Source organism: Nannobrachium achirus (genome assembly GCF_963921795.1).
Source record: "Nannobrachium achirus genome assembly, chromosome: 3".
Taxonomy (NCBI): Eukaryota; Metazoa; Chordata; class Actinopteri; order Myctophiformes; family Myctophidae; genus Nannobrachium; species Nannobrachium achirus.
The window spans coordinates 29,229,622-29,248,931 of NC_137812.1; the positions used below are offsets into that span (position 1 = coordinate 29,229,622).

General features: G+C 45.0%; 1 protein-coding gene across 1 annotated transcript in view; it reads right to left on the bottom strand.

Annotated features, from left to right (window-relative positions):
- The window catches only part of cacna1ab (calcium channel, voltage-dependent, P/Q type, alpha 1A subunit, b), a gene marked incomplete at both ends in the record, with an annotated part of 204,523 nt that overhangs the window by 101,940 nt on the left and 83,273 nt on the right, over window positions 1–19,310 (bottom strand). The window contains 10 exons of the mRNA XM_080722505.1: window positions 1,695–1,826; window positions 3,293–3,405; window positions 4,257–4,369; window positions 7,547–7,738; window positions 9,409–9,501; window positions 10,177–10,221; window positions 10,721–10,836; window positions 11,118–11,221; window positions 14,526–14,713; window positions 18,463–18,615. Of these exons, the coding sequence (XP_080578631.1) occupies window positions 1,695–1,826; window positions 3,293–3,405; window positions 4,257–4,369; window positions 7,547–7,738; window positions 9,409–9,501; window positions 10,177–10,221; window positions 10,721–10,836; window positions 11,118–11,221; window positions 14,526–14,713; window positions 18,463–18,615 (1,249 nt within the window). The remainder of the gene's footprint in view (window positions 1–1,694; window positions 1,827–3,292; window positions 3,406–4,256; window positions 4,370–7,546; window positions 7,739–9,408; window positions 9,502–10,176; window positions 10,222–10,720; window positions 10,837–11,117; window positions 11,222–14,525; window positions 14,714–18,462; window positions 18,616–19,310) is intronic.

Genomic DNA, 19,310 nt, shown 5'->3' on the forward strand with positions numbered 1-19,310 from the left:
CCTCTGGCGGTTAGAAGGTATGAAATAGAACAATAGTGTGTTGCCCTAATAGGCAACCCCACTAATGTTGCTGAAAGCATCTATGCCAGTGACATAGATGGACCAAGGACCAAGGACCCCCAAATAAACATGTATTTGGGGTCCCCACTGACCCCCGTCTGAAACTATGTTGTGCCGGGGTCCAGGGACCCCCATACAAGATCTGTCTTGTATGCCACACATTCCCTCCTCTGCCCGTATAGGGCAAGGGGCCGGGGCGTCTCCCCGGCAGCCAGCTCAGGTGTGGTTGATCCCCAATCAGCCCAGCTGCTCCGCATTGCCGTCAGGACGAGCTGCCGACACAGGCTGCTGAGCTCCGGAACGCCCGGCACTGGAACGCTGACTCCTGTGGCTCGGTCCTCCTCAGACCCAGTGTCTCCCAGCTCCATACTCCACAGTCCTCTCCAGTCCTCTTCCAACCCCTCCCTGGATTTCCACCCACCCTCTCACCACCATTATCCCCCCCCTCCCTCACGCTCCCAACTGACCTCCCCATATGTAAACCTTCTTGAATAAACTCCTTTTAACCCTATTCCTGTCTCTTGAGTCTTTGCCGTCCCCGGCACATTTGGCTATGCAGCCTGATGCAGTTAAAATGTTTCAAAGATATTCCAAGATCGGCTATTTTCAAATAGCCTATGATGTATATTGTCATTGTCGGGTGGAAACCTTGTATGTCCAAAACCTTCCCTTTTTTGTCATTTTAAAAACGATTAAAATAGTGAAAATAGCCAATCTACACGCACACAACGCCTCGTGTGCTTGGAGATCTGCTATTTTCACTAGGTTTGTGTGACAGCCTTGCATGATGAAGCAGGGCTATACTTTACGAAGAAACATACAAATGTGAAACTTGGAGATACGAGGTTTCTGCCCGACAGTGACGATATGAGGGTATACCAATGGAAACAAGTCCCCAGGACTTTTTATTTGTGTTATCCTTTTAGCCCAAACGTCTGACTTTGTACCTTGTGCTGTTTACATTTCTGTCTAAAACCGTCCATATTCTGGGGGGAGTTGCGTGCGTTTCTTTGGGGATTTGGGGGGTGTATAAAGGAAAAAAAGCACTCGCAAGTACAGAGACAACTCAGGTCCAGTTTACTAAGTCTAGGGCGGTGGTTTTCAACCCGTTTCATCTCAAGGTCCATTATTTATTCGGCATTTGAGCCACGGACCACCGCTTGATGAGATTAAACCTCTCAGACCCAAAACTTTTGAATATGTTGGATAAGATTTTGTCCACAATTGCATGCTGTGGTACCATAGAACTAAAAACTGGTAAATAAATACAAATCTTCCACATTCTCTAATTGTGTAGACTTCCTGTAAATAAAGTAATGCAGGAGTTTAACAATAATTTAACTCTTGACAGCGTACAATTTTACACTCTCCAGGAGTTAAAGATCTATAAGGGTTGGTTACCAACTCTCCATCATTTATTTAGCTGAGGACGTGCTGGAACGCCCTCAAGGACCACTGGTGGTCCCCGGACCACTGCGGACCAGGGTTAAAGTGGTTCAAATAGCTCAAACTGATTTAGCTGGGGACCCCCGCCTGGAAATCTACCCACCAGCTACCACTTTCGAGAAGCTGACTATTTTATTTTGAGAGAGAGAGAGAGAGAGGGACACGCTATAGAGGCTGAGAATACTGACTGTCCACCAAACAGCTGCATGCCCAGCAGGGCAAACACCACGATGAAGAGGAAGAGGAGGAACAGCAGGCTGACGATGGACTTCATGGAGTTGAGCAGGGAGACCACCAGGTTCCTCAGAGGAGCCCAGTACCTGGAGGAGGGGGGGGAGGGGGGGGGAGAGAGAGAGAGAGAGAGAGAGAGAGAGAATAATGTTATTGGCATTTGACCCATTCAGATCTGAGTCCAATTCTACAAAATGTCTTCTAAATCCTAGCGGTTTTCCTAGGGGTTACGGTTACTCAGCAGGGCGTGAAAAATGGCAATGCATCAAAACACCAGTTGTCAACGTTCTTTGAAGAAACCCAGGGAACAAGAATAAAACCTGCTGATTCTGAGGTCAGGGAGAGAGGGAAAGTGGTAGAGCGAGGCAAGGGGGCAGAGAGAGAGAGAGAGAGAGAGAGAGAAAAGAATGAGTTGAAACGAGTGCTGACTGGCTGGCTCCCTGTTTATGAGGTCAGGTCACGCTTGTTTTTTTGTATTTAGCTTCTCTGGGTTTATTCATAACAGGACAGTGAGGGCAGGTGTGTGTACACACGTGAATGTGTGTGCGTGCGTGTGCGTGCGTGCGTGCGTGCGTGCGTGCGTGCGTGCGTGCGTGCGTGCGTGCGTGCGCGTGCGCGCGCGTGTGTGTGTGTGTTACACAGGTCTCGAAGTTGCCAATCAAAGCAGGAATGCTGCTGCCGTGTCCCCACCTCGCCCATACAGTTCCATACAGCTGACTTCCAACAAGCATGTTGGTTCAAACATGTGACTTTAGAGATGATGGTCTGATGAGTGGAAACTGATGTAGAGCAGCGGTTCCCAAACTGGGTTTTAGTAAGAGCAAGTTAGCCAGCTGGACCAATCTGGGAACTAAATAATTTCCAATATCTTCCAGCTATCACAAATGTATTCATAAAGGTGTCTACTATCACCTCTGAATCGCGGCAGTAAGGACAACACCGCCCTAAATAACATCTAGGCTCATTTTGCTACTTACATTAATCCCAAATGACTGTCCATTGGGTCTTGTCAGGACCCCCTGAGGGATCCCCAAATCATTATATACTAGTCCTTTGCTGTTCAAACATGCTCCGAATTATGTGCAGTTTGGGTTATGGGGTGGGCACAGTATATGAGGGATTGAATGTAGGACTCTCAGAAGTAATGTTGGAGAACCTAGACACCAGGTTCCTAGACACTAGACACCACCTAGACCTCCTAGACACCACCGCACAGGCTCTGACTTGGAAACAAGAGGCCGGCCCCAAAAACACCTGCCGGCGGGATCTCCCAGCAGACACCAGGAGATTGGGATACACCTGGTCAGACACCAGGAGACTGGGATACACCTGGTCAGACACCAGGACACTGGGATACACCTGGTCGCAGATAGGAAAGAACGCCAGAGACCAAGAACTCTGGATGACGGCCTACACCCTAGTAAGGGTGTCAGGCATAAGTAAGTAAGTAAGTAGAGAACATTGATGGTTTGTTCTGTGTGTGTGTGTGTGTGTGTGTGTGTGTGTGTGTGTGTGTGTGTGTGTGTGTGTGTGTGTGTGTGTGTGTAATGCTTACTTTGTGACTTTGAAGATCCGGAGCAGCCGCAGAGCTCGAAGCACGCTGATCCCAAAGGATGTGCCTGGTTTTATGGTGGCCCAGATCACCTCGAAGATGCTACCCACAATCACCTGCACCGTGTGCGCGCACACACACGCACACACACACACACACACACACACACACACACACACACACACACACACACACACACACACACACACACACACACACACACACACACACACACACACACACACACACACACACAATTAAACTTCTCTATACTAATTAAACACTGGAAAGCTGCAATTCTGGGAAATTGCAAGTGTTTGACACGAGCCGCAAGGAATCCGCTGGGAAATGAATTCCATCTTGGATTCCCACATGAAGAAGAACGAATAGAACGAAGAACGAAAATGTAGAATCCCTTCTTCTTCGCGTGGGAAGCCATTTGCTTCATGGGTTTCATAACACAATTTCATAACACTGGTCTCTATGGGGTAACCGGACTTCCTGATCACGTGATCTCCTGTTGCATTTTGGGAATTGGAGTGTTTCTCTTCAGCCGCAGCTGCCTCGTACAGTGAGCTACAGTTTAATATAAAACCTTATCTGACGCGTCGAACGCGTCGTGGGAATCCAATTAGTTAATTCTGTCTTGCCATTTATATTACATATGATGTCACTTCTGTCTGATTGGACATCAGGTCCAATCAGAATAGGGGCAGAAAATGGACTTTGGGGGTTACAGAAAACATTACAAAAAACATTCATTGAACAAAAAAGGTTAACAAAAAACAGGTTTACGTTTAGCTGGCGTAAAAGTTCTCAGTCATAGTGTGTTGCCTATATCAACCACACTAATTAGCTGAACAGAATGTGTACGTGCGCGAGCGAGTGTGTGTGCGTACGTACGTACGTGCCTGCGTGCGTGTGTGCCTGCGTGCATTGTGTGTTCGTGTGTGTTGCATGTTCTCACCACACAGTCGAAGCAGTTGAAAGAGGAATGGAAGTAGGGCTGGGTGCCCAGGCCGTACATCTTGATACACATCTCTGACATGAACAGAGCCAGGAAGATAAACTCAGCATAGACTGAAGAAACGGACCAGGGAAGTGGGAAAAAGACAAGAAAAGAAGTGTTTCAGCACTTATAGGACAATAGGACATTGACCAGTCAGTGTCATCCCTGTAGTGCCATCCCTCATTAGTGGGATTGAGCACATCTGTGCTTATTAAGCTGCGTCCAAACCTGGATGGTTTGAGCGGCGCGATTACATACAAAGTCAATGCAAAGACGAGACGATGCGCGACCGAGCGCGGCGCAAACGGGTGCGGCGCAAACAATCCAAAAGGGGCGGCGCGAACGGTGCGAACGGTCGTCTCGTATCTTCGCCCCACTTGGAACAATCCAACTGAAGCGACCTTCGCTTCACCCCCACTCCACCCATCAAGTCCTGACAGCCAATCAGCGTTAATCTTGTCCAGAGACACGGACATGATTCTGGTGTTTGGAGTTGGGACTCCCTTTTTTCCGGGTGTTTCGCCTTGATTCCAACGGGACATGACTTTTTTTTACCAACGCAGACCTGCGTGACCAAAGTGAAGCGATAGAAGCGACTAGAATAGAAGAAATAGCTTCAGGTTTGAACCCAGCTTTAGGCAGCTAGAGAAACCTGCCTTCAGATTTGATTTGAACCTTGACATGCCGACATATTGTCCCACCTCCCTTTTCCCCTTTGCATTTTAGTATTGTCAAACGTACGGTATATAGGCAATACAATAAATGTAATTGCAAAGTAAAGAAGTTGCCCAAGTCTATGGTATTCACACCAGAACAAGGGGAGGATCAGTGAGATAAAGAGGGAGGGAAAATGGAGGGATGGATGAAAAAAAGAGAGACATACAGACAGAGAGAAGGAAGCAGCCAAGCAGGAGACGGAAGCAGAATAATGAAGTGAAAGTTAGAGACAGATATCAACATTGAGTGCAGGACGGAAACAAATAGAATCAGAGAATTAAAGTGTGGGTGTGGGAAAGAAAGATACAATATAAAATAAACAAGGCGAGGAGAGATGGAAAGAAAAATAAAGACAAACAAGAGGGAGAGAGAGAAGAGTCAATAACACACAGTAAAATCCTCAGTGTCCATGTATCCACTCAGAGAGGGTCACAAATGGTACCCTTCTGGGTCCATCCCGGTTACATGTGTATGCTCTCTGAGTTAACCCATTTAGGCCTAAAATTATTGAATGCTTTAACCAGTGAAAAATAGCAGATATACAAGCTCACAGCGCGGCACCGAGTGCCGCGCTGCGAGCTTGTAGATCTGCTATTTTTGAAAAAGTTGTGAAAATGTGTGCAAATCTTTGAATATAGGTATTTTCAAAGCGAACGATTGTAACTCAGATGTTGCTTCTGGGTGGTCCCTGGAACTAGATATTTTGAGATGTGGGACCGTGGCCAAATAAATGTCATTTTGGGGGTCCTTGACATGAAAAAGTTTGAGAACCACTGACATAGTAGTCTCTCAAGAACAGACTAACTGAGCTCCATGTAAGTGAAAAGGACCTTTTCTTTGACGATGGCTAGCCAGATTGCTGACATAGAAAAATAGGTTTTTCAAAAAATCTTATAAGGATTCAAAAGACACTTATAGAATCGGGTCAAAATTCTAATTTTCACGTTTTTTTTTTCAAAAATAGCAGATCTACAAGCTCGCAGCGCGGCACTCGGTGCCGCGCTGTGAGCTTGTATATCTGCTATTTTTCAACAGTTAAAGCATAAAATAATGATACACAATAATGTGTACCCGTTCTAAATGGGTTTTAAAGTAACACTGAGTGTTTGACAGTGCAGCAGTAGATGACAGAGTGATGATGAGTGGACTCCATCAGTGGCTTCAGTCCTGTATGCTAATAATAACACTGTGACTGGACAATGGCCATCAGCACCGAGCCGACTCTAGCAGGGCCTGTGTGTGCGCGTGTGCGTGTGTTTATTAATTTATTATTAGATGCAACTGTGAACAATAGCCAGGTAAGATAATGTATCCACGAGCCACTGGTCAATCATATGGTTCACTGCAGCTCAGCGGTCAGTGTGGTGGGGTGATTCAGGAGATGTCTATGAACTCTTCATTTAAAGGCCATTGTCTGTGATCAGTGCTGGAAAAAGTACTCACTTTTTTTTTTAAACTTAAGTAAAAGTATCAATAGGCCTCCTAAAATATAGAAATACTCTGTTACAAGTAAAAGTCAGAAAATCAAAAAATACTTGAAAGTACAAAAGTACTTGAAAGTACAAAAGTATTGGCATCAAAATGTACTTAAAGTACCAAAAGTAAAAGTAGGCCTACTCATTATCCAGAATGTCCCATTTCAGGTTTTCCAATGTATAAAAACTTTTGAAAATAGTATATATACAGGCTCACAATGTGATCTTGTAGATTGGCTATTTTTAAATGGCTGAAATACATACCGGTATAGGGCTGAAGTGGTTCATGTATGTTTTGTAATAATAATCAGAATCTACAAAGTAACTAGTAACTAAAGTTTTAGTAAATACATGTAGTGTATGTAGTTACAATTGGAAATACTCAAGTTAAGTAAGAATAGCTAAAAATTGTACATAAGTACAGTACAGTACTGGGAACACAGAGTGTTGTGCTGTCTCTGCTATGTTATGATGCTGCTTGTGCCCATGGAGTGCTGACTGACATTGTGTCATGAGGCCATATGGCTTGATTTTGTGGACGTAACCTTGCTGCATCTGAAATATTGATGTCCTTGTATGCAATTTCCCTTGTGTGGAAATAAATGAATTGTTAAAATGTGCGTGCACAAAGGCGGCAAACAGGTGACGGCATGGGACAGATTTGAGCAGACGTCAACATGTGTGTGTGTGTGTGTGGGGGGGGGGGGGGTTGCAGTTCAGGACATATCAGGACATATCTCGAACTGTGCTGACTCGGCTGAAGTGTACTTTGCAACGCTTGGTATGGAGACTCGCTCGTCTGGCGTCTCGCTGAGCCGTTAGGTAAAAGTTAGGTATGTCAGTATGTAAGGTATGTCAGTGGTTCTCAAACCATTTCATGTCAAGGACCCCCAAAATGATACGTATTTGGCCACGGACCCCCATCTCAAAATATGTTGTTCCAGGGACCCCCAGGAGCAAAGATTTGATGCCAATACTTTCGTACTTCGTAGGTAAAGAATGGGAGTATTTTTCCCAACACTGGCTGGCAGTGAGAGTGTGTGGTGTTCCACTCACAGAGGAAGTCGGACAGCACCTCTGGCTGGTCGTAGTGCACCACGGCCACGCACATGGTGTTGAGGCCCACCAGACACAGCACGGTCCAGTAGAACGCCTGTGTCTTCACCATCTTGCGGATGAAGAAGCGCAGCCGGCGCTCATTCTTGTTGTAGTTGCCGTCCTTGCTCTTTATGCTGGAGCGAGCGAAACCTGGGCGGGAGGGAGGGAGGGAGGGAGGGAGGGAGGGAAGACACAAGTTGTTAGTTGGTGTCTTGACCACACACACAGACACGCGCACACACACACACACACACACACACACACACACACACACACACACACACACACACACACACACACACACACACACACACACACACACACACACACACACACACCATGAATGGTACAGTATCTCCATATCTCATGCTAGAGTGTCGCACAAAAATATTGAACATAGCAGATCTACAAGCTCAGAACGTGCTACGATGCGACGCAAACTTGTGAGGTTGTAGATCGGCATTTTTTGCTACGGTATGTTGGAAACTATTTGAAGGTGAAAGTGAATGGAAGGTTTAGTGTGTCTGTGGCTTTTATGAATATCAAAACAATGAAAAGTATTAACAAATTGGACCCATTGGAACACACGGTTCTACCTTTCCCTTTCCTGAAAAGACCATACAGTATGACACACTCAGACAAGTCATTCTCAAAGTAGGGTCTGCCTGGGGAACCACAGGGTTTCCTTGAGGGGGTTGCAGGGGCTCCCCAGCTAAAAGGTCGATAGCAGAAACCAAATGGACCCTTAGGCTACAGCTCTCTAACTGCAACAGAGAGTGTGCAAATGGAACCACATGGACCCTTACAGCTCTGTGTAACAGAGAGTTTACACATGGAGCCAAGACTGAAACGTATAGCTTAACTGAATTCCCACCTGCATGTGAGTGAAGACTGTGTGTGTGTGTGTGTGTGTGTGTGTGTGTATGTGTGTGTGTGTGTGTGTGTGTGTGTGTGTGTGTGTGTGTGTGTGTGTGTGTGTGTGTGTGTGTATTAGGGCATTCACCAAATATTACGGTAGAATATTCGAATATTCGAATATCAAAGTCACTATTTGACGTTGTTCACCGAAGTTGAATATTCGTCTTTTCTTTTTTTCTTTTTTTTGTCAATGCCCCTGGTGGATGAATTTGTTAATGCTCTATACCAGCGGTTCTCAAACCTTTTTAGGCTGTGACCCCCAAAATAAATATATTTGAACTGGGGACCACCACCCTGACAAGCACTTGGAATTGTAGGTATTACATTTAATGTGACTCGGTTCCGCAGATAAATATTGTGAAAATAGCAGATCTACATGCTCACAATCATGTAGATCGGCTATTTTCACGATGTTTGCCTCTTGCTTACTTAATATTTGACAGTTTGGCCAGTCCTGTCGAATATTCGACTATTCGAATACTTTGAGGTCGAATAATTCGAATACAAAAAAAATCACTATTCGTGAATGCCCTACTGTATATGTATGTGTGTGCGTGTGCGTGCGTACGTACGTACGTGCGTGCATGCATGCGTGTGTGTGAGAGAGCTTCAGTCTGATCATCAAGGCCAACTCACAAGGGCTCTCAGAGTTAAATGAACACTGACAATGTGACAGTGAAGGGGGAAAAGATGGGTCACGTGGCTCATGTAGGATCAAAGTGTAATGAATTATCCATTTGGTCATGTGAAGGCCACAGACACACTCTCTCCACTCTTCTCCTCCCAGCATCTCTCCCACGTGTCCCTCTGTCCCTTTGTCTGTCTGTCTGCATGTCTGTCTGTCTGTCTGTCTGTCTGTCTGTCTGTCTGTCTGTCTGTCTGTCTGTCTGTCTGTCCCTTACCGACAGCGTCCCCCATGTTGTCCTCTCCTTCCTCTGGGTTGAGAAGCTCCGTCTTGTTGTTCTTGGTTTTGATGGTGGGCCTCCGTCTCGTACCTGAAGGTTGGACACAAAGATACAGATTAATGTCGTTCCGTACTTCGTCTCATAACAACGGAGTTTGTGCGCACTGCGCAGACAACAGTCGTTAGTCAGCCGGTGGTCGTGTAGATCGGTGCATGAATCAGGTTTAACTCTCCATTCCGGCCTGTCTCTTTCTGCTGTCTCATCTGGTGTGAGCGTGCGTCTTTGTCTCTCTGCACGTCTTCATTTGTAATTCTTTCACTAACAAGGAGAACACTAGTCTACAGTATATACTGTATATACCCGGTGGTTGTGCGCGTCCCATCTGCAGGCAGACTTGGGGACCGCCACTACAGGGCCCACAACCAGCTACATCGGTCCTGCATAATGCCCATGGTCAATGCTCATCTGGACAGAGTTATTTTTAGTAGCAAAAAAGTACAAAAATGTTTTACTCAAGTAAATGTATCAATACTGCAATATAGAAATACTCTGTAAAAGTCCAGAATTCACAATGTACTTGAGTAAAACTACAAAAGTACTGGCATCAAACTGTAGGCCTACTTAAAGTACCAAAAGTAAAAGTATGCATTAAGCAGAATGTCCCATTTCAAGTTTTCAACATCTTTTGAAAATAGCAGATCTACAAGCTCAGATCAGCAAGACCAGCTATTTTCAAATGGCCAAAATGTATATGAGTTGAGTTACCGTCAAAGTTGCCCGTGGCGTCATCCTCAGCTAGAATCACCTCCTCTGTACAAACACAACACACAGAACTGTTAGCCCAGTTTGACTTTTAGTTTTTTCGTAAATGAACGACCTCCTTCATCATACTACAGTGTCACACACAAAGGTATTAAAAATAGCAGATCTACTTGCAGTTATTTTTTATAATTAGAATCCTGAAAAGCAACTCGTTTCGGACACTGACGTTTCCTTCTCGACAGAGACGGACGGTAATATACAAGTATGTACACATTTTCACGATTTTTCAAAAATAGCAGCTACAGTATACAAGCTTGCAGCGTGGCACTCGGTGCTGCGCTGTGAGCTTGTATATCTGCTATTTTTCAATAGCCAATAAACTTGGTTTAAGTGGGTTAAGTGTTCTGCTTGCTCTGCATTGCCGAGATTGGAGCAAGTGGCATGAGCCGTGTGTGTGTGTGTGTGTGTGTGTGTGTGTGTGTGTGTGTGTGTGTGTGTGTGTGTGTGTGTGTGTGTGTGGGGGGGGGGGGGGGGGGGGTGTTCTGACCTGCTTTGCAGATCCACTCCAGATATCCGTTCAGTTCTCTCTCTATCTGCTGCTGTCGCCTCAGTTTCAGGAACTCACTTCTGTTCTCTACTCGCTCTCTCTCTTTGGCAAACTCACTGGGATGCACACACACGCATACGCACGCGCACACACACACGCACGCACACGCACACGCACACACACACGCACACACAAAAGCACACAGACACACAGAAGGTTATTATTGCAATTACTGTACTACAGCCACACATATGCATGAGCACACACATATGTACGCAGCACGCACACACACACACACACACACACACACACACACACACACACACACACACACACACACACACACACACACACACACACACACACACACACTGAAGTTGAGACTGAGAGGTCCTACCCTGAGAGAACACCCAGCACCAGGTTCAGCATGAAGAAGGAGCCGATGATGATGAGGGGAACATAGTACATCCAGTTCCACGCAGCACCCTCCACGTCGTTACTCTGTAAAACACACACACACACGCACACGCACACGCGCACGCACACACACACACACACACACACACACACACACACACACACACACACACACACACACACACACACACACAGCTGGTCAGGTCAGGTCAGTACACACAGGCACAGCGGGAACTGTCTTACACCTGACCATGACATTACACACTCACACACAAGTGTCACTGCTAGTTTACAACCGATGAAGTTGTCACTTTCGCGCCCAGCACCCAGGTTGTGTAAACTTACTGCACCAAATGTACTTAGAAAAGGCTTTTATAATATCCTTTCTTTCCACGTTTCATTAGCCTATTGGTGGTAGGATTAAACTTTGTAAACGTATTAGTTACTCTCGTTAGTGTACACCAGGGTTCCCCAATAGGTGGCCCGGGCTACTGTCTGGCCCACACCAACCCCAGTAATAATGGTGGTATAAGAGCAGCAACAACACTAGTATATCGTCGTTGTCGGGTGGAAATCTCGTATCTCCAAATTTGTACGTTCTTTCGCAAATCATACAAGGCCGTCGCACAAAAGTAGTGAAAACAGCAGATCTACAAGCACACAACGCCTCGCGGTGCGAGGCGTTGTGTGCTTGTAGATCGGCTGTTTTCACTAGTTTAAATCTAAAATCTAAAATGATACATTCAAAACGAACATTTTGGACACACAAGATTTTCACCCGACAACGACGAAAACTGTCGCTGGAGTAGTGGGAACGCCACCGTCGCCCCCTGCAATGTTGTGGCCCTCGCCTCGGTACCCTAGACATAATTCGGCCCTTGGGGAAAACTAATTGGGGAACCCTGGTGTAAACACAAGAGCCATTACTTTGTTAGGGTTTGATTGATACATTGCGTGATCTTAACCATGGTTTACAGACAGAACAGATCTACAAGTTGACTTGTCTCCTCTTGTATGTGAATAATCATGTAAACCTTTGTGGTTTTCTATATCTGTCTCTGTGCCACACAGCCTACAGCCAGCAGTGGTGGGAAAAGTACTCAAACGTTTTACATAAGTAAAAGTATCAATACTGCAATGGAGAAATACTCTGTTACAAGTAGAAGTCCGGAATTCAAAATGTACAAAAGTACAAAAGTATTGGTATCAAAATGTACTAGCAACTAAAGTTTTCAAATAAATGTAGTGTGGTAAAAGTACAATATTTGGATCCGAGATGTAGTGGAGTAGAAGTACAATTATTGGAAATTGGAAATACTCAAGTACAAATACCTCAAAATTGTACTTAAGTACAGTACTTAAGTAAATGTACTTAGTTACTTCACACCACTGGCGGAAGCTCACATCATTATGCTTACAGTTATCATTATTGGTGATGGACAGCCCTTAATATTGCCATGTGTCATCATGGATGTAGAGTATCTTGGACTATTATGAGTTGCTGTGTAGTAGGCATAGCTACAGTAACTTATGTGCTCGACAGCAACGATATATAGAAACACGTTGTTTTCCCGAAAAGGTTTTAGAACAAGGCATTTATAGAGCCTTATGGGTTAATACAGTAGGTAGTTTAACAAAAGAGAATTAGAGAGAAAGAGAAAGAGAGAGACAGAGAGAGAGAGAGAGAGAGAGAGAGAGAGAGAGAGAGAGAGAGAGAGAGAGAGAGAGAGAGAGAGAGAGAGAGAGAGGAAATAGATGTTAGCGTTCTTTCTTGTAGGCAGGACATAGCCTTGTTCAGAAACAGCTGCCCCATGCAGCCATTGTGGCCTGTGTGTGCTGCTGTGTCTCTCCTGTGTGGACCCACAGTGTGTGTGTGTGCTGCTCTAGTCTCTCCTGTGTGGACCCACAGTGTGTGTGTGCTGCTCTAGTCTCTACTGTGTGGACCCACAGTGTGTGTGTGTGTGTGTGTGTGTGTGTGTGTGTGTGTGTGTGTGTGTGTGTGTGTGTGTGTGTGTGTGTGTGTGTGTGTGCTGCTCTAGTCTCTACTGTGTGGACCCACAGTGTGTGTGTGCTGCTCTAGTCTCTCCTGTGTGGACCCACAGTGTGTGTGTGCTGCTCTAGTCTCTACTGTGTGGACCCACAGTGTGTGTGTGCTGCTCTAGTCTCTACTGTGTGGACCCACAGTGTGTGTGTGCTGCTCTAGTCTCTACTGTGTGGACCCACAGTGTGTGTGTGCTGCTCTCTCTACTGTGTGGACCCACAATGTGTGTGTGCTGCTCTAGTCTCTACTGTGTGGCACCACAGTGCAAGCCACCCGTTCTCCATTAAACTTTCATTGGTTTCCTCCTGGCTGCCTACGTGACTGCTAGGGTCAGTCCATCCATCAGAGAAGATGTTAAATATAGAGCCAGGATGACTGGAATGGAAAGAGACACGGAGGGAGAGGGGCAGGCAGGCAGACAGAAAGACAGACAGACACAGAGGGAGAGGAGGAAGAGAATAAAGAGAAGCAGAAAGGAGGGGTTGAGGGGGTCTAGGGGATAGGTAGACAGGATTGTGGTTTGAAGCCATTCTTAGGCCATTACACGGTGCTTTTCCACTGCATGGTAACGGCTCCTCTCCACTCACCTGTGTTGCTTTTCCTTCGGGGCAAAAGTTGCCGAAAAATAGGCAAGCTTGTGTGTACACAAGAACATCCCCCCCTCCCCCTCCATTCTATGGGGCTTTTAAGCCGTGACATCATTTTGTAGGCAGAGGAGAATCTGCCCCCAGAGCATTTTCTGTCCCTCGCTATTTCAAAAAACGACGACTAAAAAATATCGACTAAAGTATAATTCTAACACTTTCCTTTCAACAACAAAGAGAAGAAAAATGTTTAAATAGTAAAAATAGTAAAAAGATTCACGGAAACTGGGGGCAGAAATTCTCCTCTGCCTACAAAATGATGTCATACTTAACAGCCCCATGACAGGCATCAAACAGGTAGTTGTCTTTGATGCTTCCATTGATTTAAGAGATCACTAACGAGCATTTGACACTTTTATGGCCCAATCAATTACCTTAGTGCACAACTCTTTTGAAGTTCAAAGGGAGCAATTAAGAGCTCTGGCTGAAAACAAAAACGTCCCTCCACTGTTTCTGTTGATATTTAATGGGGGACAAAACCCGAAACCCTGTGCTTAATTCCATTGAAAAGGAGAGGATCATTCTGTCCTTAACAATAAACAATCCTACTTGTGTACTTGTCGACTGTTTGGTTAATGCCCTAACACGCACACACACGCACACGCACGCACACGCACGCACGCACGCACGCACGCACGCACGCACACACACACACACACACACACACGCACACACACGCGCGCGCAGTTCTAAAAATACCCACGTAATAGAGCATGTCTGTCCATCCCTCCATGGTGATGCACTGGAAGACGGTGAGGACGGCAAACAGGATGTTGTCGAACTGAGTGATGCCGTAGTTGGGCCCCAGCCAGCCGTCTCTGCACGACGTGCCGTTGGGGCACAACCGGGAGGGAGGAGCCAGACCGCATGGCTGCTCATCCACTAGCTCCTCTGGGGGAACAGAGGGAGAGAGAGAGAGAGAGAGACAGAGAGAGAGAGAGAGAAAGAGAGAGAGAGAGTGAGTGAGTGAGTGTCACAGGTGGGGAATACAACAACATTAGGGGGTCAACAGTATTTAAAGAGCAGCGGTCAACTACTATCCATCTCCTCTTTTATAATTACATTTGGAGCATTCTGTACCAAAATGAACTGATCACAATAGACTCTGTGCACAGCTGTAGTGCCACGGTATAGGTTTCCAGAAGGTGGCATTATAGGCAGTTTAAGCTGCCCGTTTCTACAACCGCAACGCGAGAGGCGGGACTACGGCTGTTATGACGTAATCGGCGTAGCGGTCAAAATCATTAAGCAAACAGCCGTCGGCGATGGTCTCCCACCCCTGTTAATAAACTCTTTGGTTCCCATGGTGACGCGTCTATGCAGCAGCTTCTGGCGTTGTAGACACGGCTGCGACGGCGGCAGGTTTATCTATCGAGCGATAATCATTTCCGGTTACCGTTGTCATCTGCCGTAGCTTGCTTAAAGTCGCTATTATTCCCAGATGCCCCCGAACCTGGCTACGGTATGTGTCGAGGTGTCCATGAACCCCTAACTGCCACCCCCCCCCCCCCCCTCCCAACACAAAAGGCCTGTCCATACTGTCTACGACCACCGAAACTTTTCGCCGGAAAGGTCCGGTTCAACTACAAAAAGATGTCACTTATAACTTCTGAAAAGCAATACCTCAAATTTGAGTTCTGAAAGCTGCACGTCGGAGAGTCGGACCTTTCCGACGAAAAGTTTGGTGGTCGGAGACAGTATGGACAGCCCTTAACCCATCAGAACCATCTGAGCAGTCATCAGCTGGGTGATGTGTAAAACGTAATTTCCAAACATATATTATTCCGATGGATACGTGACCACCAGGCCAGATTATGACTCATTCCTTTGCCCCATAGTCATTGAAGTAAATATTGGACCCATTCTTCACAGGCCACATAATTATGTTCAACATTATATTTTATTTTTCAGACTCGCAAATCAGGTGGAAATGATCTTTGTTCAGGGGCGCCCGCTGGCCTACTGGTCCGGGTGCATACCACTTAGACATTGACACATAGGCATGGATGCCTGGTGGCGTTGCCGGTTTGATTCCCGATCCGGACGACCTTTGCCGCGTGTCACTCCCCTTCTCTCCCCCTATTTCCTGTCAGTCTACTGTCCTATCAATAAAGCCATAAAAGCTCCAAAACAAATCTTTAAAGACACGTCCGAGTCAGCAACATGCTATCACGACATCTAGCGACAGCGATCCTAAGATGTTGTTCACACCACTATAGTACCAGTTTGTACTTTCGATTGTCTGTCTTGGTAATTACATCAAAAATCTTCGCTACAGTTATGCACAGAGCCTATTTGAAGAAAACAAATTAAGTGACACGTACCTTTTATTAGACAACACCGTCGTGACGGTATTGAACGATGTTAGGGAATTATTTTCTTTTTTGTCAAATAGAAATACAAGTACTACATTTGGACACTTCTCAAAAAGAAAAAAAGAAAACAATGCTGAAAAGGGCATTAAAAAAAGACACAAATTAAAAAAAACATGGCATGATGATGATGTGCAACTTACTGCAGCAAAATGCCATGTTTCGCAGCCCGCTCAAATGAACAATGGAGGGAGAAGTACTCACATTTTTGACTTAAGTAAAAGTATCAATACTGCAATGTAGAAATACTTACAAGTAAGAGTCCGGAATTAAAAAGTGACTTGAGTAATAGTACACAAGTATTGGTAAATGTACTTAAAGTACCAAAAGTAGAAAGTACTCATTATGCAGAATGTCCCATTTCCCATTTTCAAACGTAAAAAAACAAATCCCGCAGATCTGCTATTTTCAAATGGCCATAATGTATATAGGGTTGAATTGGTTAATGTGTGTTTTGTAATAATAATAATCTAATCAAACTACAAACAGTAACTAAAGTTTTAAAATAATTGTAGTGGAATAAGAAGTACAATATTTGCCTCTGAGATGTAGTGGAGTAGAAGTAAAAGTACTGAAAACCGGAAATACTCTAAAAGTAAAACATTCCTCAAAATTCTACTTAAGGCTGAAGCCACACCAAAGTAGCTATGAGAGTGGATTCCCATGTGACCATATTCACACCGCGGCCATCTTGGATCACATGACCACATGGGGTGGCAAGTTCTGGCAACGCAGACAATCAGAAGCTTCCGTGGGCGGGTCTTGCCTTACCCAACAGCTTCTGATTGGCTGGCTGTGGTCATGTGATCCAAGATGGCTGCGGAGTGAATAAGGTAGTAGAGGATTTCTGCAAAAAAACACTCCATTCTCATTGAAATGCATTGGCGGAATGGGGAATCCACTCTCATAGGTACTTGGTTGTGGCTTCAACTTGAGTGCATACTTGATCAGTAAATGTACTTGTTTACTTTACTTGTAAATTGTGTGCATACTTGATCAGTAAATGTACTTGGTTACTTTACTTGTAAATTGAGTGCATACTTGATCAGTAAATGTACTTGGTTACTTTACTTGTAAATTAAGTGGACTAATACCGAATTGAGCCTCATGTGACTGTCATCTACTTGAACATTATCGTCTCACATGAGTGCTTTAAGGTCTGATTTACACTCAGTTGCGCACAGGTGGGTGTCGCCGTGCACCCGAAAATGAGCCGATCTACAAGCCCACGTCGGCTCACACACAAGTATAAATCATGCTTAATTGGACAGGAATCAATCATGTTCAATCATCATTATACTGCAGCTTGGTTGAAACCATAATTACATGCAGCTGGTGGGCTGGACTGGATGTCAATCGGACACGTGGCGTTGACATCAGAAAGCTGTCCTCCATGACATCCTGGATGTCAGGTGTACTTTATAGCAGTGGTTCTCAACAGAGCGGGGGTCCGGGGACCTCCCATTGTTTTGTTCAACAGTACTTAAGTACATGTACTTAGTTACTTTACACCCCCCAGGGGATAAGTTAGCGCAGGGGTCCGTGGCCTGGTCCATAACATAACATAACCCAACCAGGTGTCCTTGAGACTAAAGAAGCTTGAGAACTACTGCTTTAAGAGTGCCTACTGCTGCATTTCAACTCCTATTACCCACACAATTGGTGACCATCCATATTGTGCACACAGAGGAACATTTGGGGCAATTACCGTAAAACCGAAAATTTGTCTCTGACACAACTGAAATAGGGGGAGAAGAGAATAAGTAAAAAAGACAAATCATCATCAATTGAACTGTGTAAAACACATTAGATTTGTATAAGGGCTGGGACTTTAACTGATTAATCTTGATTGATTAATTAATTAGAGAAAATGAACACGATTTAAAAAGTTAACGCATTTTGATCGTACTTTGTTTTTGCACCATAGAACCGTTCTCACTGGACTTTTCAGGCGCACCGATCATACCGGTGCACCAACCAATGGGAGAAGCCGCCAATCAGACCGCTTATTTTCTCGGCCCAGTGGATGGGACATTTTGATGAAAAAGAAAAAAACTCGCACATATACCAAAATGCGTTTTAATTTAAATAGAATTGCTTCTCAGGTCAAACATTTATATGCGATTAAACATGCGATAAATTTCGATCAATCAATTACAAAGCCTCTAATTATTTAGATAATTTTTTCTAATCGAGTCCCAGCCCTAATTCGTATATTTCTATTTTCATGAATGCGTTGTGGTCGTCGCTGGCCTGGCGCCCCCTCACCTGAGACGTCGTCGTAACAGGCACGGTGGAACTTGCCCATGTAGAACTCCAGGCCGATGATGGCGAACATGAGGATGGCCACGAACAGCAGCAGGCCAATCTGCAGCAGGGGGATCATGGCCTTCATAATGGACTTCAGGACCACCTGCAGGCCTGGAGGACAATGTGCAACACGCACAAGCCGTTAAAGTCGCACTGCAACGGAAGTGCTCCACGTGTTAAACTTCCGTATGTTGACGCATTTCCCAGTAAAACTTGCAGTGCTGCCAGGTTATATTATAGTCAATGCCAATGCAGTAAGTATTTATTATTTATCTTAACAATTATTCTATTGATTACAGAATTAGTCTCTGTGGGGTGTATATACCTCCTTAAAACCAAAAGTTCCTCAGGATTCAAATTTAAGCTTCTTCTTCCTTGATGATTGGTTGGCGACATTTTATTTCACAAGCTTGCAGATCTGCTACTTTTGATGCTTTTGTGTGACACTGTAGTATGATCAAGTAGTGGGTCAATTTATGAAAAAACAAACACAAAAAGCTAAAATATGGTATATGCCCCGACAGCAACGTTATATTGTGTGTATATGGAATGGACGAAGACAGAATTTTTCATGCTTGTGTTCACTGGCTGCTGCTTCGTTTCCATGGAAACAACCATAGCTATTTTGCAAAAAGGCACTGGCAGCACAGAGAGAAAAGCCCAGAAGTTAAGAGAGGCCCAGTGATGGAAAGGGTACTACATTTTATGTTAGTAAAAGTATCAATACTTTTACTAACTTTTACTCATATCACTGATACTAAACAGTGTCCCCGCCATGGTAACAGCCGCATGCTGAAAGAATACCC